Source organism: Haplochromis burtoni, unplaced genomic scaffold, assembly GCF_018398535.1.
Source record: "Haplochromis burtoni strain Fernald_Lab_line unplaced genomic scaffold, NCSU_Asbu1 Contig_42, whole genome shotgun sequence".
Classification (NCBI taxonomy): domain Eukaryota; kingdom Metazoa; phylum Chordata; class Actinopteri; order Cichliformes; family Cichlidae; genus Haplochromis; species Haplochromis burtoni.
In genome coordinates, this window is record NW_024582403.1 from 2,118,873 (window position 1) to 2,139,383 (window position 20,511).

The following is a 20,511-nucleotide window of genomic DNA, read 5'->3' on the forward strand; positions in this document are numbered from 1 at the left end:
GATGAAAAAAAAAAAAAAAAAATCAACCTCCACACCTAACAGTGAAATGCTGCCCCCTGGTGGGGACAGCTTGGAATTCTGTAAAGAGTAAATGCCTTAAGAACAGGTACTTTGTTTCAGTGAGTGAGCTGGTTTAGAAAGAAACTGATTATTTTTTGTTATAATGGGAAGTTGCTGCCAAAATTGATTATAAAAGTTGACATTTAAATATCAAAATTTGTTTTTTGTTCAATGAACCTTACCGTCCAAAAGAATCTCAATGTATTTGAGTGTAACCAATTAAGCTATAATGCTGTTAATTTCATTTACAAACCCCAAAGAATAAAACTTGGATATGACAATAATAAAATACTTAAATAAGTTTCCATTAAATTGCAAGACCAAGCATTTTCACTTTAGGATTGCTTTCTATTGTAGCTTACCATTTCTAAACCACTTGAGTAGCTGTAGTTGAGTAACAAGACCAGACAAATTTTAATACCTTTAATTTATATTGTGCAAGTTGTACAGAGATGTTGTTGTTCCATGTAGAAGGAAAGTACAACAATTGACACAATTCTGGCTGACTAGGTCTCTCAAACTGTGCAATTCTGAAATGGTAATATCCAATCACAACACTACTCTTGGTTAAATGGAATATATGGCTTCTGAGTCATCTATACAATGAAGGGGAAGAGACAAGGATCCAACAGTCGCACACAACCAGTTCTGATCACACTCAGCGAATAAAACTAAAACCAGTATTTGTCAGCAATTTGCCTGTATAAGTGTGTAGCATTAAAAGTTGCATTTGACAAAAGCAACATATCTCTTGCACTTGGTCCTTAAACTTCAACCGTGTATGTGAAGTCGGCAACAAAAGCATCGATGAGAAACGCAATCTAAAATATTTAAATAGGGAAAAGCTTAAAAAAAAAAAAAAATCCTATTCAAAACACTAGTTTCTTGTGGTAATAAAGGTAGCACACATTGAATCTTAGCCATTATTTCTGCCTTTTAAGCAACACATTAAAATTTAGTGGTAGGTAACAAAATGCAAAAAAAGACAAGAAATGGTGGTTGTTAAGGCAAAGTGTAAAACTCTGCTAAGGGAGGTTTGTGGTGGTGAAGGGACAGAACATGTGAATTCAAATGCCCTTCATTATTTTCTATTCAGAGTGGCAGTGATTCATTAGGATCAAAACTGCTGCTCAGATCCTTTAACTTCATCTTGGTTCGATTTATAGATCACCATTTCAGATCGGAGAATATAAAACCAATGACTGATAACTGAGGTCAGTGCAGGAAGCATCAGCATTAACAGAAAATAACCACAAACTACGCATTCCTCATGTGAACACTAATGATTTTGCAACAACACACATACACACGTGGCTAGAACAGCATTTAAAAACTCATGCAATATTTGCCCCATAGTCTCAAGCAGAAATTATTTCACACTATGTTCTCTGGCTGCACAATATGGAGAGGGATATAGAAGAAACCAAACCAAGAGGAAATCATATTCTTTTAAACATTAAAACACCCAAGCACAAAAAGGTACTTAAAATTGCAAGGTGCACAGTATATTGTGCCACACAGCAGCTGAATCCTGGAGTGTCGTCTGGACATCCATCTATGCAAGGGGGAGGAAGGAGGGGGAGAGAAACTTTTATTTAAAAAATAAATATATATATATCCCATTCCTTACAAATAAATTTGCATACACAGACTAGCCCACAAAATGCATTATTAATTTTAACAATTATATTAACTCACCTCTTTCAGCTTTTAGTTAGAGTTCCTTTGCCTCACATTCTTGTCTTTGTGGTTTGCATTAGAATTGCTCTTCCTGAAACACATTAACAAAATGAGCTCCAACAGCAGCAAAACCTTGTGTCAATTTTATTGCTATAGCACTTTAAAAGCAACAAAGTTGACCAAAGTGTTTCACAAGGTAATTAGCAAAGATTTCACTTACAGAGGAGCAGATCCTGAGTCATCATCTGGACAGCAAAACAATGACAAATGGAAAAAAACAAAAACAAAGTTAAAATGTTTTATCTCTGATTGGTGTGAGAAACCCACGCCATCCCCAGCCCACAATGATAGTAGCAAACGTTTTAATCGGTAACATGACTGCAATGGTGTTATGATTAAATCCAACTAAACACAAATAGAAGCATGCCCACCTGTTGCATTTCTGACATTTACATAAAACCCATTTAACAATTACAATCATTTGTTCTTAGTCATATCATATAATGTGGCTTTTGGCAAGTCGTGTAATAATGTTTAACGTGAACATTTTTTTTTTTTTGCACTGGCTTGATTCCCCCATTTGTATCACAGAGGTTCATGCAATTCAAGCAAAGGAAGACCAAAGGAACACTACAGTGCACTGCTGTGGTAACAACAGTAAACACCTTTAAAGTGGCAGAGCTAACACACATCCTTATATGTCCTCTGGCCATATTCACACCCGAACAGCATGTATTAACAGTATGGCAAAAAGTAGGCTACCTCTGCAGCCAAATGATGAATGACACAAATGGTATATGACATACTGATCTTGAGAAGGTTGCCTATTATGTATCATGCATATATTACAAGATGCACAAAGCATGCAAACAAATAGTTGAGACCTCTTTTCAACCTACCCAAATTCATGTCAAACCATTAGAGCAGTTTAAGTGTCTCATTTGACTCTTTCATTGGCTCAAACACACGTGTTTAAAAACCAAAACAAAGTGAAAGAAATATTTGAAGCTTGCGCTGTAAGATTAAGGGCCAGTGAAAGAGTGAACAAGTCTTTGAGCGCATTCCTCTTAGAAGTGGTTACTATGAAAGCAGTTCATTCAGACTCCCACTGCCTTTTTCACGCGGTCATCTCAGTTCAACCACTTCAGTCTGACATGCAGTTTTGTTCACTTACCAAAATGCAAAATCAGCAGCGAACAGAGAAGTAAAAATGTAAATAATAAAAAAATAAAATAAAATTTCTAACACAGATTCTTTACACAGTGGTGGCAGCTATTTCCTGATCTTTATTTTCAAAATGAAAAATAATAGTTTAAAAAAAAAAAAAAAAAAATCCAACTACATCCTGCATCTCTCCATAAAAACCAGCACGTTGCTTTCATAGTCTCAAAGGGCATTCAATTTTCTGATCTCATTGCTTAGTACACTAGGTCTACAGTTTGAAGTGTTCTGGTTTTAATTGTAGTTAAATGACTTATGAAAAAAAAAAAAGTCTTTCCCGCAAAAAGAGGAGCTGCAGGTTGACAAACAGCCGGTAGCTGGTATTACACAAAAACCATGGAATAATAAAATGGTATGTAGTTTTTTCTACTAAGAATTCCTAATAATATCAAAATGGCCCAAAAGGTTTTGGAAGTCACCAACTATTGCAGCCAACTGGCAAAGGTACTTGTGAGGAGTCACTACATAATGACTTCAGCTTATGCTGATATTTGCAAGGGAACTGTTGTAATCCCAACATTTTCTTCATTGCTAAAAATCAAAGATGAAGGCAGTGTTGCATCATTGTGCTAATTGCAATTTCAATATGAAATAAATAAGGATGTAATGAGTGGTGTAGGGGACACAGCATACATACCGTCATTGACCTCATCAGGCTTTCTCCTCTTCTCATAGATAAAGATTATCGTGACAAGGATGATGACCTCTGCCACGATGCCAAGAAAGGGCCAGAGAGCAGCCAAGCGACTGCGGACACGCAGGTTGATTTTGTCAGTAGCTGTGCCGAGTTCGTTACTTCCAGAGCAAATGTAGTGCCCGAGGTCACTGTCGATGTTCAGGTTGTTAATGGTCAGACTGGTCTTGTTGGGGGTATTCTTGATCTCGTATTTGTCAGTTCCATTGGTGATACTCTGAGGGTTAGTGAATAACAAAGTGGTTAAAACCCAAAACATGTTTGTCATTCACTGGCAAACTAAGCCAGAATTATGCACAGCTTAGTGAACTGGAATATGACCATATCTACAGTGAAACATTAAGACTGCTGATGATAATGAGGTTTTTTTTTTTTTAATATAATCGTAATGCTCAGGTATGCACTGTGAGAGCTTGTAGAAATTTCAACTTGAGACAATATTAACTAAAGTGTTAGTGAACATTAATATCATTCTGAGTGTGACAGAAACTCACAACTTGGTTTTCCTCATCGTTCTGCTTGAACCAGAGCCAATCAGTAGGTAGTGGATATCCATGACTCACACAGACCAGCACAACTTTGTCATTTTCATTGCCGTGCTCAGAGTGCTTGTAGGCAGCGACATGGGGAAGTGCTACAGCAAGAAATGGTACATTAATTCAAACTACAATATGACAGTAAACAGTAGATTAAATAACCCCATTTCACATAATTATTATAGGAAACCTAAAAACAGAAAGCAATACATCATTTAAAATGCTCTCAGACATATTTAAGTTCTTCAAATAATTCTGTTATGTGGAAACTGATTTTTTCCCCTCACATGCAAGTAACATCCACCCAGTTTGTAGCTCCAACAATATAGATTTTTTTTTTTATAAAAACAATTGAAATAATTGTGTTAATTATGGTGAATATTAGCAAAGCACAATCATCAACAAACATCATCGAAATAGTCAGAAATAACAGGAAACGTGTATTCACTCCCAACCTGCAAAGCTCCTCTAGAAGTCAGGGAGGAGAAAAAAAACAAAAAAAAAAAAAAAACCCCCACCACTACACAGTTAATGTCAATTTCACATTTTCAAGCATTCAGTATGACAGCATGGATTCATGATAAAGACCCTTTGACCATTCACCAGAGCACAACATAACGTAACACCACATGACTCCTGTAACCTAAACCAATAGTTCGAGATATTGCAATGTAGTACAAGTCTATATTTTTAATCTGCAGGGTATTATTTAAAAACTATTTGAAATTGAACAAAAAATGTTAACTTATCTCTGAAAACATCTTTGATATGCAACTCTCTACTTACTTCTGACTTCAATGGTCTGCTTCACTTCTGGATCAGTCAAGAACACGCATTCATACTTTCCACTATTGGCATGAGTGATCTTCTCCAATCTATGGGAAGAAAAAGAATCATTTATTTGAGAAGAGTTTAACAAGCTTTGTTTTTTCTTTAAGACATTAGTAGCCAACAAGTGACTTAGGACCACTGCTGAAACCCCTTTAATGATGGCGATTAGTTTTCCGCTCTGCCAAGTAGAAAATTCACAATAGATCTCCATTTATGCTCAAGAGTGTGGTAAAAACTAAAGCTGCTTATCCACCCAGCAAATATTTCATATTTTCCCCCTTTATTACAATCGACCTTTTGTTTGGTGCTACTATCCTGCATTCTATCTCCAATGGGGAAATTAAGGTCAAGCAAAGTGAGCACACAGCTTTCACGGCTGCCAAGACTACCAGTAAAGCTGCACGTCTATGCAGTCCATCTCTCTGCTAATCAAGAGCAGTGAAATGCCTGTATGGTGCCCCTAGCTCTGCTGCTAAAGCCAAAGAGAAAGTAGTGAGAGGGGGGGATCGTAGACAAAGACGAGAAAATGAAGGATAGCAAAAGGCATGTATACCAAACATAGCACTTTAAGGCACAGCAATGGTAAATATTTACAAGCCAATTATACTTAGCCAATCATTTTAGTCACTCAGTGTTTCTAATTAGTTAAATATGTCTGGCCCACAAAAGGCTTCTGTTGGAAAAGGTCTCTCGCTTTACCAGCATATGGTAAACAGCATAATATTCTGCAAGACCAGCAGGACAGACCTGCCTACATGGCACATGGATGCTTTTTTTTTTTGCTTACTTGTGGGTAGTGTGATGTGTGTTGCCATCCTTTTTGGAGTTTTCAATGATTTTGCCATTAAAGGTCCAGTGGGAGCCCTTACTGGACATGGCGGTATCTGTGAGGTTGCAGCTGAGCACAGCAGAGGTTTGGTTGGTGACTTCAGAAGGTTCAGTGTGGATGTTTGGTGCTTAAATCGAGTAAAGAAAAAAAATTGAACATAACACATTATTTATAAATATACCAAGTAACAAACAGCATTGGCTTCAAATGCATCATTGCCACTGATTGCTTATAAGATACAGTTACAATTTACATTTAGATCTTGACACTCAACAGCTGTCTTTAAAATAAAAAAAAAAATCTATTTGACACGATGACATCACAGGGAGGGAAAATGATAGAAAACATCTTCAAAAGAAAAAAAATTATACACATCCTGTGAAAAATTCCCTGTGGTTCTGTTGGATTATTCTAACGAGTCAAATAACTCCACATCTCAATTTAGAGGCTACAACATAAAAATGTTGTAGAAATTCCATGTATATGACAATCCTTTGTGCTCATTCACCAATGAGCAAGGAGTGGAGAAAGAAAAAAAAAAAAAAAAAATATATATATATATATAATATATATATATATATATATATATATATATATATATATATATATATATATATATATCCCCATTGAGTTCCTGATGAAGGCTCTTAGGGTCCCATTGATTAATATATATATATATAATAAACAACTTTAAAATTAAATGTAGAGGCAAACTATCCGACTTGCCTACTAGCCTCAATGTTGTCAGGTACACATTTATGTGTCAGTTTTGCTAAGACAATTGTTGAGTGTTGATTGGTCAAAGAAAAATCCAATGATTTCCAACTAAGCTTTAACATGTTCAGACTACTTTACAAGTTTAAAGATTAATAAGACGGGAGAAATAAAACAAAACATGATGACAAATAAACCATGAAAACAATGTGACACACGCACAAGTTCTATACAGGTGCACAGAACTTTCTGAAAAGGGTGGAGAGCTCCCCTCGTGGGAGGGAGAATGGGAATTATACTGAAAAGGTAATGAGCTACAGAAAGGTCATGGGGAAAAAATTATTTAATTCATGCAGAAGAAGCAACAGCAATAAAAACTGTAAGTTTAACAGCCAATTGTGATAATGGTGAACTAAAGATGTTTAAAATGAAGCTCCAATTGGATAAAGCAACATTACTCCAAGTTCACAAAAAAGAAAATAAATAATTAATACTGGGCCACAAGGCAGAAAGATGCCCCATGGCTGAGAATCCATTTTTACAGTTAGTTGCCATCTTCTGTACCTACTGTTCAGTAGGCTATAAGCCACAGGGATGGTCTACAAGCATGAACAATAGGGGCATTGCCAGTGTTAGTACCAATTAAGGAAAATGCTAGCAAATTAAATTTCTAACAAGAAGCAAAGCTAATCTGACGCCCCTTTTTTGGTTTTATGACTATAAATAGTTAAACCGATCAAATATTACTTTGTTCATGTATAATAATAATAATCCTGAAGGAGCCATTTGCATATTTCCAACCTTATGACCAGTATTATATACAAGAAAACCTACCATAATACTACCCAAGCCTTAAATCGAGAGGGGAAAAAAGGCATCAGATTGAACATATGTACTGTGTCAGATAATACAGGGTTAGGGAGCTATGGATGTCATAAGACGAGGTTCATGTTCTACTAGGGAACAACCTTGGACCTTCTCAGGAAAGGAGGAGGAGTGTGTTTACTGGGTGAAGCAGGATGGAAAGTTCTGGTCCGGGAAACACGGCAGAGGTATGTAACAGGAGATTAATGTCCGGGACTTAACTAATGAGGAGGTAACAGTCATCTACTTTGACTGGGGGTCTCCTCAGGTTCACTCTGCCACTCACTTTCAATCACAATAACGTTTGCCTGCGAGCGGATCCACTTGATTTTTGGCGTCTTCTTCAGTTCATTGCGGTCAGGGTCGTTGGAAGCACGGCACTCATATGTGCCAGAGTCTTCAAGGGTCAGGCTAGTGAGGTGAATGGTGCTAGTGGCATGTGCTATATATGTGGCATTTATTTTCACACGGTCGTTCCGTGCCCCATCAAACAGCTGAGTAAAAGTCTCATTTGGCTCCTCGCCCTCTACAAACCACCACTGCACCTCAGGAATAGGGTTCCCTACAACCTCGCAATGCAGCTCTCCACTGTCATTGGTTAGCTTCATCTGAGACAAAGGGGACTTGATAAAACCCGCTGAGCACAGTTTTAAAGTAAGCCCAGCAAACAAATTGAACATTTTTGAATGTGATGGGGTTAAAGCAAACCAAATGATTTAATGAATTGATGGTAGAGTGCAATGGTGAAAAAGCAACAAAGCAGGAAAGAGAAAGAAAAACAGTTAATACACAAATGAAATAAAAACATGAAAGTAAGCACACACACTCAGAAGAGAAAAAAAAAATAAAACAGATCAGAGCATCATGTTCACCCAATTTCTGTAGAAATGTTTGTAATCATTTTGTCCTCTTATTAATGCTGGGTAGATTAATGAAAACATTGATATCCAATATAAGGTCTGTAGGTTCTGACTAGCTTGTATTGACTGGGCTGGCTCTAGGGGAAATAGAGTATAACACTCCCTTAAGCTAATCAAGTTTTAGATAACTGTTACACTTAATCTTGTGTCCATCTAGAGATTTAACCCTCTGGGGTGCCCAGACGCACTGGCGTGTCCAAAACACATGACCGATTTAAGATGAGGAACAAGCAACAAGATGCAGCCACTCCGAGACTCCATTTAAACTTGTGTTGAAAAGACTTCACTATATACAAGTTGTTAAGTTGTGTTGATAGGCTACATAAAGTGAAAGAGCAGTATAAAAAGCTAGTTTTGAGACGTGAAAGATTTGTGACATTTGGTGTGTTTGCAGTATATAGTTATTGTGTAGTTTATTCGTTTGTTTAGTTTTCTGTCTCAAAACAAAAGAGGACACTAGTGAATGCCAAAGTTGTTGCCAAAGAGCCCCATAAAGGCAGATTTCAATGCAAATCTGTCTCCAGGTAGAAAACAGGATGAATGAAACGCCTTCTGTTGTCAAGCTGGCAGGTTTTTGGCCTGTGATGTGTTCCTGTGCTTGTGGTGGACAAAAAAAAAAAAAAAATCTTGTGGGGGTATCACATAGGGCTGGGCCATATCATACCGTTCACGGTAATACTGGTATAATGTCGGGCAACGATAAGAAAATGAAATATCGCGATAGAATATGGGTAAAACGTGCATGCGCAGTGCCTTGGCGCACATGGCGGCGACAGAATGAAAAGGGCGAAAGCAGATTGTTGAATGAAACCGATGAACCAGAACTGGTTTGTAAAAATGCTGCAACTTCAGTGGTGTGGAACTGGTTTAGCTTTCGTCCGTCAGATACACAACAAAGCACTATTTTTGGTAGAGCATGCTAGCGGGCCTCGTTATTACCGTGTTTTTTGGAAAATACGGCACACTTAAAATCAATCCTTTGATTTTTCTGAAAATCGACAGTGCCCCTTATAATCCCGTGTGCCTTATGTATGAATTCTGGTTGTGTTTACTGACCTCGAAACGATTTTATGTGACACGGCGCTCAAAAATCTGTCAAATGTTTTAGTACGACTTTGCTAAGCTACGAACCGCACCGCTTGATGGATTGTCGGAGCATTACGGCTATCGTAGGCAGGAGCCTCGCGGAGTGATACGTACTGTGCTTCAACATAATATTACCGTATTGTGTGTGTATAACCTCTTTTTAAGTTTTGTGGATATTATACATGGTTATGCTGAGGATATGTCGGCCAATTTCCACTGGAAATGCCTTTTGGTTAAACTGTCAGCAAGGAATTTGCACTGTTACTTTTTATATAACTTTAATGCACATAAAAAACAGCTGTCTTAAGTTTATGTTTTTTTGCACTAATAAAGTTGTGGAGTTGTAAAGTATTTTGTCTAGTGTCAATTATATCGTCGTTATATCGTTATCGCAAATTTTCAAATGTATATCTGATAAATATTTTTGGTCATATCGCCCTGCTCTAGTATCACAGATAATTTGTGTGGCATCTTATTATGACGCCTAATTGTTCTGCAATTTAAATTTCTGTAACAGTTTTAAATGGTTGCACACACAGAAAAAAAAAAAAAAAAAAAAAGTCTTTAAAATTTGTTATACATTTTGCATTAAAAGTAAAAATAAATATAATTTCGTACTTTGTGGTTTTTAGATCAAGTAAAGTAATGTTAACCAAGGCAAGATAAATAGTTTTTAAATGTGAAATATAAAGGTAAAATAAAAAGTAGTCAAAAACAGCCAATTACACCCTGGGCCCCAGTGGGTTATTAACCAATTTGAGTAACTTTGTATGTATTCACACAGGCTCTGTGTCGAGCATGAGCAAAGTCCAGTTTGATTAGTGTAACCCCTGCCATTGTACTTATGGGGTGGCTGTAGCTCAGGTGGCAGAGCAGGTCAGCCACTAATCAGAAGGTCAGTGGTTCGATCCCAGGCTGCCTCCTGGCTGCATGCCAAATATCCTTGGGCAAGATACTAACCCCATGTTTGCCTACTGGTGGTGGTCAGAGGGCCCGGTGGCGCCAGTGTCCGGCAGCCTCGCCTCTGTCAGTGAGCCCAGGGCAGCTGTGGCTACAATGTAGCTTGCCAGTGTGTGAATGGGTGAATGACTGAATGTAGTGTGAAGCGCTTTGGGGTCCTTAGGGATTAGAAAAGCGCTATACAAATGCAGGCCATTTACCATTTACAGCATGATTGCTAACCATTAATGCTTCCTTCAGCTACATTTAAAGAAAATTATTTAATTAAAAAGAAACATCTGACAATGCTTTGAGGGACACTGTGTCACCGCTCTCAAAAACATCTAATTAAGCTACAAAAAGCATAAAATTATGACCCCCACTGTGCTATGGAAGAATGCTTTTCCCAAGTATGTGATCTCTCAGTCAGACTGCCAAGAATGGCTGACAAAGGTAGGTGCAGACAACCGTTAATGATCCTTCAATCCTTCAGGCCAAAGGCTGTGTTTTCATCATTCTAGTGGAAGCTGAAATTAACTGTGACCATGTTTAGGCTTTTGAAATGGGGGTCAAACTGCACCACTGCAAAGGAAAAACTTTTGAAAAGTTTTGAAATGTGATTTTTTTTAAGCCATATCTCCAAGATCTAATTAAGGCAAATAGGGATGACCAAGCTGATGTAAAGCCAAGCCACAGCCAAACAAATTTTCTGTCAATTTTTTTTTTTTTTTTTAAATTATTGTCTGGACTCTGAAGACTGCCAAAATGTGTTGAAATAAAATTTGAGTCCTTTTTGTATTTTCCATTTGTTTTTGATCAATCTAATTTATAGGATTCATTGCTCTTTTAATATCAAGTGTAGTCTTTGTAATCCAGTTGTACACTGGATTACATAGACTAAATGCCAGCATTAAGTATTAGCAGTTACACAATACCTTGGAACGTTACGTCTTTAAAAAACAAAAAACAAAGCTTTCCCAGGTCATCCCTAAAGGTAGGTGGGGAAAAAAACAAAAACAAAAACAAACAAAAAAACCCACAAAAGAAGCATGCAGAAGCTTTTGATGAAATTAACACAATTTACAATGAATGAAAGAACATGAAAAAAAAAAAGGCAGATGAGGTTGAATGAAAATGTTTTTGAATGAATGAAAAAACTAAATTGTGGGCATATAACCCATCTGCTGCACAAGGTTCAAACAACAGTTCAAATGGGTGCTTCTGCCAGGCTGGTCAGTACCAAAGTATTGATAAGCAGATGGACATGTGGTGTTACTATTCATACTCCACTCCAACACAGGAATTTGAAAATATCAACTACATGACCCCTGCCGGTGTCATAAACACATTTGTCATAGAAATGTTCATATAACACTGCACATACCACATGTTAAATCAGTTTGCCGAGTTTGGCTAATGTTAACAGCGCTCAGAGCCTGCTGTTCTTGCAGGTTAGTGTCCACCAGCCTGTACACAATGTGGTTATGTGTCAGTTTATGCCCAACCAACTTGTATGAAACTGCTCATCTCAACATTAGAAGTACTAATTAACTGCATGGGTTTGCATAGCCGCTGACCTACTTAATGGTGTCAAGAGCTGCTGGATCTTATACAAATCAAATCAAATCACTTTTATTGTCACATCACATGTGCAGGTACATTGGTACAGCACATGTGAGTGAAATTCTTGTGTGCGAGCTTCACAAGCAACAGAGTTGTGCAAAATACAATAATGTAAACAAGCAAAATTATTGTATTTTGCACAACTCTGTTACATGTTTAACTTTTGTTGTACATTAATGAAATACAGATTTTTTTTTTTTCCAAACAGGTATATTTCAAGTGTCCACTGCCAAGAGTGGCAGAGTTTAACCACCTGCAAGAAGTGCTATGTCTAAAGGGGTGTCCCTGGACTCTAAATGTGATCATTACCCAGACACCACTTGGATGCAGTTAGGCTTACATTCTCTTCAACTAAAACTACAAAATTTCCAATTTAACAATAGATATAGAACAGACAGAAGAAGAACATCTGTGACGCTGTAACAAGAGCTGCAGTTTCCCAGTTTAGAATGGCTTCTCCATGATTACCAAAGGTCACCTTAAAAGCACATGCTTTTTAAAAGTTCAAAATTAAATATAGTTTAGACCTTAACCTCAGAGTGACAACATGAATGTTAATGCAATTCACTACAAATAGACCTCTGCACTAATAACATGAGAATCAGTCTGACGTGCTACATTTCTGTGTACTCAAAAAAAAAAAAAGTACATGTGGAGGATTATTTGACAATAAGCTAAAACCTGTTAGGCTATTTTCAATAGCCACATAGATATATTGACGCTTTTACACTGAACTGTTCATCCCAATTTATGTTTTTTAGTCACGTGACCATCATGGAGACCTTGAGGCCACAACATTATTCCAGCATGTGGTCACTTAACACTCCATAGTACTGCACCTCAGGTTAATATTCCATCTGTTTGAAGAAAAGAGCTCAGAACATATTACAAAAAAAGAAGAAGAAAAACAAAACTCTTTACAATCTAAAGAAAGCCCTCACCCAAGTATTGCAACAACTAAAAATAACAGTCCTCCCAGTAGTCTATCCCAGTTTGGTGATACTTATGTGAAGAATCCCCCTCCATACATCAGAATGAAAGCAAACAAAGAGTCAATGGATCATTAGTTGCAGGATCAAAACAGCTTTACCGAGTATTTGTGAAAAGTCAGTAATATATTGATAGATGGGACTAATGCAAAAAGCCACTAAACACACGGAAATGCTGTCATACTCTACATTTTGCTAGTAGTCGTTAACAAAACGAGTTGCTAGTCCCAACTGAATAGCTATTCGACCTATTAACTGGCTTAGAATAGGGAGACCCAGCCTTGCTTTGTACTTTACTTGGAGGTTTGATGTAATAACTATGTATAGAAGGTGGTCGTCTGTGGTTCTAGTAACATCTTTTTAATATTATTATTATTATTATCATTATTATCAATAATTTAAAAATAAAAATGTGCACAAAACTGTTAAACAGATACAATGAATACACAGGTGATTTAAAGTCTTTGTTTAAGCATGTATTAAGAAAAAAAATTGGAAATAATTTCAATACAAATAGCCCTCTGTAGCATATGCCTACATAAATAGGTCTCACTCCCACCCACCGCCCAGATTTTGGACTATGGATCTAGAGGGCACTAATCAAATAGAACACTTTGTCCTCTTTAATAATTTGGCTACAGGAGACCCATAAAGGATGAACGTGAACACTCAAATGGATAGGAGAGGAAAAAAAACAAATAAAAAAATCTGCCACCTTCAGCACTAATGCTTAGACGCTTTTATCATTAAAGCATAATTTTACTGAGAGCAAGTTAAGCAGACTCAAAATGGTGGCCAATAACAAAATGGGTGTGTTTTGAACACCATTCACCAAATTACTTGAACTGAATACTGAACAACTGATGTGTAAAAATTGCTTTTTTAATGCTTGCTTGCTCCCCTTCTCACTCACACAAAAACAACAACAGTCTTATCTACCCGTCTACTCTGTAGCCTACTTTTCATGCCAAAGTTAAACTAACAACTAACAAGGAGGTGAAACTCAGGGGAGGTCTAGTGTTACTCGTGATCTGCTCCAGAACTGTTTTTTCCAAAGCAGAAAACAATGAAAGGCATGAGGGCTTCTGGCTCTGGCTTAAGTGCATGTACACATAACAACCAAACATACTGTGCACCGGTACAAGCTCCACAAAATTTAAGGTTCCAGTGGTTTTATCCTCTACTGGTAATCAAATTACTAACATTTTACAAGGTCTCAGTACACGGAGTTCCTCATTTCTCTGGATTGCCTTTGTGATGAAATTCTGAGCGGAAAATTAGTCATCTCTACTAAGTAGAGCTGATCAAATTTGTGTGAGCCAAAATTCAACATTTAAGATAGTTCATTAAAGAAATTTCAAGACCAGAGTTGTTCAGTCTTCCAAAGAGCCTCACCTAAAATTACCAGCTCATATTGACAATGCTACACATCGAATAAATACAGTCTTGTGACGCCTCCAATACTGGAGACTGTCTGGGTTAACCGGCTGATCGTCTACATTTAGTATGAACATGCTATCGCTATTCAAGCTGAGCAGTTTTGATGTTGTAAGCCATGGCCGATCATTAAGGGACACACAGAAAGGGCAATTTTAGTCTTCAGTAGATTGAGAAAACCGAGTCCTGTGTTCGTTAAAAAACCCCCCACAAGATAACGAACAGTACGAACTGTTAGCAAATGTTTAGAACATTACGCAACTGCCAGTTACATTTGAGCAACGTAAAAGATTAGAAGCAACTTGAAACAAGCTTAATGATCCACCATTTGTTGTAAATTAACATATGGCCCACGTGACCTCACATTTACTATTAGCTAACGCTTGGAAAATCTTAAAATAACATCACCCAGAAATTGTTCAAAACAAGGAGCGTTCTAAATGAACAAGAAAGAACGAGGCGAAGGAGATTTGTAATACTAGCGATATATACCATATGTCACGAAGCGGTTGGAAGGGTTTTTATGTATCGCAAAGAAGAAAATCGGCTAGCTAGCAACAATGCTACGCCTATGTTTTCGACATCATGTTTCTAACCGTTTAAGGACAGCTTTTAGGTTTTTATATAGAACGGTATTCAACATCGAGAATGAAAAATAAAATAGCAAATGCGACAAACATTACTTTTACAAAGCAGGGACACTGAAATCTAAACAAATAAATTAATAACGATAATATTCGCAGTCAATGTAAAGTCTACATCTTCGAACAACATGGCTGACACAGAATTCTTACCTGTGGAGGCATCGGCTCGCCAACAGCTCAACAGAAGGGCAGTGACAGCCCACAATAACTTCATTGTTGATAATAAATATTTACTAGGTCGTCGAATAACCTCAACGTTAACCGCGTTTAGCCGAATGTTCTCTCCGCTGATTGTACGGACTGAATGCCCGGAGCTGAGCCGATGCGGTTGTCCTCGAGTTTTCACCTCACGCACACGCCCTGATCAGCACGTACACCGTGACGTTTTTAGAGGCGTGGCTACTTTTTTGTATAATTCATGCAACCCAAAGTAAAACCTTGTTTCATTTTTATATTCCATTTAATAAAATTCTATTTTTGTTTTAGCATCACAATATCTTAATACATTTGAAGTTTAGCTCAAAGCTAATCACGCCACCATTTTGAATCGCAGTCTGAAACGGAAACTCATCTAGATTAGACGTTCAAAGTATGTCAGTGTTTTTAAGGAGATGTTTACATAAATTAAATGTAAGGAAAGGAATCAATAGCAGAAAATAGAAAAGAAGTATGAATAGAACTGCGGTGCCTATGAGGCAATTTAAAGCAAAAGCAGGAAATAAAAAAACACAGAGGAAAAGACATTAGAAGAAGAATAAAAAATTTCAACTAGTTTTGTTTGGGAAAACACATCCAACCTAAACATAGGCTGTTCTTCACAGGTAAATGGCTAGAGTAAAAACAAATGGAGTTTTGGAATGAATATTAAATAATATTTAAATAAGATAATCCATCCATCCATTCGCTTCTGCTTATCCTTTTCAGGGTCGCGGGGGTTAAATAAGATAATTCTTCTGGAAATATAAAAAATACTCCAACATGAAATATTTAAATATTTTCATTTTATTCAGGTTTCTGTTATTAAAAGATTTGCAAAACCTGCAGCTCTAGAAAAATAAAGCCAATACATATTCACATTATGTATTTTTTTTTAAATCATAAGTCTAGACTTTTAACCGGCACCAGAACCACTGAATCTACAGCAACCAAATATTTAATAAGCCTGATATATTCCAGCTTCACAGCTAGAAGGCAAAACAACAAGGTCAACAATGTTTTGTATCGTTTGTTTGTTTTTTTTTAAAGAAAGATTATGAATCTGTAATTTCCCCTTGTGAGAGCAAACTCTGAGCTATATGTATTCATCTGTCTTCCAGTAAGATCAGTGTTCTGTCCATAACAATGCCCTCTTTGAACATAAAACCCCTGATGTGCAGTACAATGTAGAGGAAATACACCCATATGGCTAAACAATTAAAGGAAACAGAATTTATTGGCTTCTTGATAACATTAGACAGGCAAGTACACCAGTGAAGGATTTAATATAGAATCTGTTTACTAGCTGCATGCCTTTGGACCAGGCCTTACTTTGAAAGTACAAAATTATCACAAAATCGTATTATGCATTGAAAACAGGTCCAGCAGTGCTCACTAATGGGGTCATTGTTCCTTGGTTGATGCTTGGCTGTTCTGGACAGCTTTGAAGGCGTCATGACAGGAACAAATAATTTAGACTGGGAACCAGAACAACTTAAAAGGTCACCATATCATTAGTTTTTTTTTATTTGGTACTTGAACAAAAGGGTATCAAGAGGGTATGTTTTAACCTCTCCTCTTTTAAAATGACCCAGTTTTTATGATTACTGCACTACCATTTAGTTTTTAAACCACAGCACCACAGTCAGAGTATAAAAAAATGAATACACGTAAAACACTGTTGTTGTAAGACTTATTGGAAAGCCTTTAGAGTATTGTAACCACACCCTAAGAATGACTTACAGGAAATGAGTGCTAGCACCCAAACATCTTTATTTTCATCTGTTAGACAGTTTTGTCTGTACATGATCATACTGCAAATCAAGAGGAATTCAACTGGCAACTTTTGAAAATATTTATGTTTAAATTAAAATGCACAGAAATGTTTCAAAATGTATCACGTGTATCATATGTGGAAACATCTTTTATGGTTGCAAATATAAATCATAAAGTATGTGGCAATTGATAAAAAATTTACTGCAATTTAACAGATCATTTCAAGTGCAAACAATGGTACCTGTGTGATTCAGGTAATCTTAAAATAGCAAGTACAGGTTGACAATAAAATAATTATAGAAACTATTGTCAGTTTTTTTTTAAAGAGCTAAAGGGGTCAGATATAATATTGTTTCAATGTAAGTTCAAAGTGCATGCTTAAGCAGTGCACTATAGTGCATTTTGGGTCATTTAATATGCGAGATATGAATGCTCCTTAAAAAGGGATAGCTTTATTATTCTCTTGCTTTACTGAAAAAAGTGGGTCATCATAAAACAAACAAATCAAGAGATTGAAAAATGAGAAATAAAAAAGAACAGCAACTGTCTTGTTCTAGTTTTCTACCTTTGGATTCTTTTTTTCTCTTCTTGTATGAGGTGATTCAGGCAGATCAAGCCTCTTTAAGTATCCATGCTTCTATGCATCCTCCCTGACTGAAGGTGCACTCCAGGCCTCTGCCCTTCCTTTGTTCAGAATCCTGATGAAGGTGGGAGCAACAGGATGGGCAGAAATACATGGGCCTCATGTATCACTTATCCGTGAATCAGCGTGAGTGCTCCTGGGGAGATGCACTCAGGTTTCGGCCCTTCGGCAGGGAGAGGATGGAGGTCACTGGTCTGAAGTACAGCAGCCTGAGAGCTAAAAACAGCTCATGGGGTGACACATGTTCTTCCTACGAATTATCTGTGGAGTTCTCATTGCTGGTTGAACTTGAGGACTGGGGTGTTGAGGAGGATGAGGAGGAGGAGGAGGAGGAAGAGGAAGAGGAGGAGGTAAAATTCATCCCTGATAGTTCTGGAGGGTTTGTTGCTGTGTTCTGTCCACTCAAGCTTTTCCTGCACACTGGACAAGTGTCATGCTGGAGAAAAATATAAAACCTTTTTAGAGTCCCATTTAGCCCAATGTTTCAGTCAGCAACAACTGAATATTTACTGTAAGGGTAAAGAATACTGAATAGATGATGTCTAGTACCTGTTCCAACCAAGGGACTATGCAATCATTGTGAAACATGTGATTGCATGGGAGCTGCCTCACATTTTCACCAACACTGTAATCTTCTTTACACACTGGACATTCCAGTCCTGAAGCTGAAATGTCAAAAAAATATAGTTAAATATGGTGCAAATAGGTCAACAGTTAGTTCTGGATGAAACTTTTACTGACAGGCAAATAGCATTAGGACTTATTTTTCAGGAAAAGCTCCATATTCTTTAATATCCAGTGGAAACATTTGTTAAGTTAGGAGCAAGTATATTCCCATTATTAGTATTTTTAAAGTAAAATAGTGACTTAGAATACCCTAAAGTTATTTACTTAAATCTACAAATAAATAGTCATACTTGATTAAAAAGAATAAGTCAAACAACTGAAATCTGATGACATACTTGCAATAGCCTGCAAAGCTGTTGTAACTTTTTTAACTTACCAACATGCTCATCTGTAATTTGTACTGTAGGAAGACTTTTTATTTTATCTCTATCAGCAGGTGGTGGTCCTGTATTCTCAAACTGATTTAATAACTAAACATTAAAGAAAGGAGAATATTAGAAAGGAGGATAAATTGAAAGACACATTTCATTCGCATCAGTATCTACAATGTTAATACAATCACTTAAAAAACAAAGTTTCTAAAAGAATACCTGTGTTATAATAGCATCTAATCCATTAGCACCCCAGGCATAGTCCATAGGATTTGAGTGAAGAACACCCCTTTAAAAAGAATGGGACATTAGAACAAAGTAAGCACATTTTGGTGTGAACTCCCACTCTATTTTAACACATCTATTTCACAAACTCACCAGGGTCCAACACCAATGTTTGGCATTGCCGTAGGTGCAATTATTCCATTTACTAGCTGCTGAATGATTCTATGAAAAAGAACATAAAAAGATATGACAGAGTAGGAGGCAGGAATATTAATAAATTGCCCAGCAAGCACAAACAAAACAAAACGAAACAAAACAAAACACCGCTTCACTTCACAATCTGCACTCTTTACCCCTCTAAAGTGGGAACTCCCTCGTGTCTCCCTGCTTGTCGTCTTGAACCATGGCGACTTCTTGGTTGCCTGGCACCATATCGTTGCCGAGATGCAGCTTCCCTTTCCCGACGGTTTTCAGCATCCCTGTTATCCTCTGTTGTGAGTCCAGCCCCAAAGTCAAAGCTATCATCAAAGACACCCAGGGCAAACTGGCCATAGCCTGAAGGGAATGTAAACAGGTGCTGGTCCGCATTCTGGGACACAAATAAATGAAAGCAAACACACTGACTTGGTACAAACAAGTGAAGCTTTTGGAGTACAAACACCAAACTTTTACATTCAATACAAAAACACTTTGAAAGTTAATGGTTTGGTTGATAATTAGGTCAAGGTTCACCAATGGTACAGTCACAGAATGCTGACTTGCAGCATTTCCCTGTTTACTGATCATTAAAGCCTGAGTAACTATCACTTTTAAAAAAATCTTTAGATTACTGATGCCTATTTTTAACCGGGAAAAGTAAAACTAGACAAATTATTCAATAAAATACACTGTAAAGCTCAAAACTGCAGCTTCAAAAGCTAAAGTGCAAACTCCAAGACAAAGTTCATCATGCATGATAACATATTAGCACAAACGTCACTGGAAGCAGTTTTAAGAAATGCTGACTCTGTTACACAACAGTGTGCATAACAGAGGCAGAGCGGTACAAAACAGGGGGAGGTTAGATGATAAAGACAGAGTCTGAATAAAGAATGGGTTAGAAACCTCAAATGGTTGTTGATTCTGGGGCCCGCTGGAGATGGTAGACATGGAGCCATTGTCAGCACTAAACAGGGGAACATCATTGAGAGTGTTATGTTTAGACCCAGTGACATCAAAGGAAATGACCATGTGTCAACGTTTTTATCCTTTTATATATTTGTAATGTTTTGCTGCCATTTCACTTTGTTTTCTAGATTATTTACTTTTTGCAAACTGTTACCATGTACAACTCAGAGGATAACATCATTAAAGACACCTAAAAAAGGACAAAAACTCATGGCCATATGTTGATTACATCAGATTAGTTATTAGATTTTTTAGGCCACCCTTTAATGGAAGAAAATAACACAATCTTCCATTTCATAGTATATGCAAAGCATATACGGAAACATTTATATTTAAGCAAGTGAATTAGTTTGCTTTCTATTTCTGCTACTGGAGGTTTCCTAAATTTCATCATCTACAACTAATTATGGAATGCTCATCCTACTGATTATATATATATA

The 20,511-nt window shown here is 37.1% G+C and overlaps 2 protein-coding genes across 3 annotated transcripts in view; both read right to left on the minus strand.

Moving 5' to 3' along the window:
- Positions 1-468: 468 nt before the first annotated feature.
- Positions 469-15,443, minus strand: bsg (basigin). 2 transcript variants are annotated; one of them, XM_005920734.3, is made up of 9 exons: positions 15,218-15,443; positions 7,716-8,066; positions 5,810-5,978; positions 4,978-5,066; positions 4,150-4,289; positions 3,599-3,872; positions 1,961-1,973; positions 1,759-1,831; positions 469-1,615 (listed from the first exon to the last, which is right to left on the minus strand). In XM_005920734.3, the coding sequence occupies exons 1-8, from the start codon at positions 15,279-15,281 to the stop codon at positions 1,771-1,773; spliced, it is 1,161 nt and encodes a 386-aa protein (XP_005920796.1). In that variant the 5' UTR covers positions 15,282-15,443; the 3' UTR covers positions 469-1,615; positions 1,759-1,770. The 2 variants fall into 2 exon arrangements, with proteins under 2 accessions (XP_005920796.1, XP_005920795.1); XM_005920733.3 differs by having other exon boundaries at positions 1,961-1,985; positions 15,218-15,442.
- Positions 15,444-16,081: 638 nt separating this feature from the next.
- The window catches only part of LOC102313021 (E3 ubiquitin-protein ligase RNF126), a 7,814-nt gene continuing 3,384 nt past the window's right edge, over positions 16,082-20,511 (minus strand). The window contains exons 3-9 of the mRNA XM_005920731.2: positions 20,009-20,069; positions 19,258-19,493; positions 19,058-19,126; positions 18,899-18,968; positions 18,685-18,778; positions 18,231-18,346; positions 16,082-18,117 (exon numbers count right to left, since the gene is read on the minus strand). Coding sequence (XP_005920793.1) covers positions 17,932-18,117; positions 18,231-18,346; positions 18,685-18,778; positions 18,899-18,968; positions 19,058-19,126; positions 19,258-19,493; positions 20,009-20,069 — 832 coding nt within the window. The 3' untranslated portion in view covers positions 16,082-17,931. The remainder of the gene's footprint in view (positions 18,118-18,230; positions 18,347-18,684; positions 18,779-18,898; positions 18,969-19,057; positions 19,127-19,257; positions 19,494-20,008; positions 20,070-20,511) is intronic.

Coding starts and splice junctions, on each gene's coding strand:
- bsg (XM_005920733.3), bottom strand. CDS start 15,281: ATGAAGTTATTGTGGGCTGTCACTGCCCTTCTGTTGAGCTGTTGGCGA. Junction 4,290..4,977: donor GCAGACCATTGAAGTCAGAA/GTAAGTAGAGAG, acceptor TTCTTGCTGTAG/CACTTCCCCATGTCGCTGCC. Junction 1,832..1,960: donor GACTCAGGATCTGCTCCTCT/GTAAGTGAAATC, acceptor AATGTGTTTCAG/GAAGAGCAATTCTAATGCAA.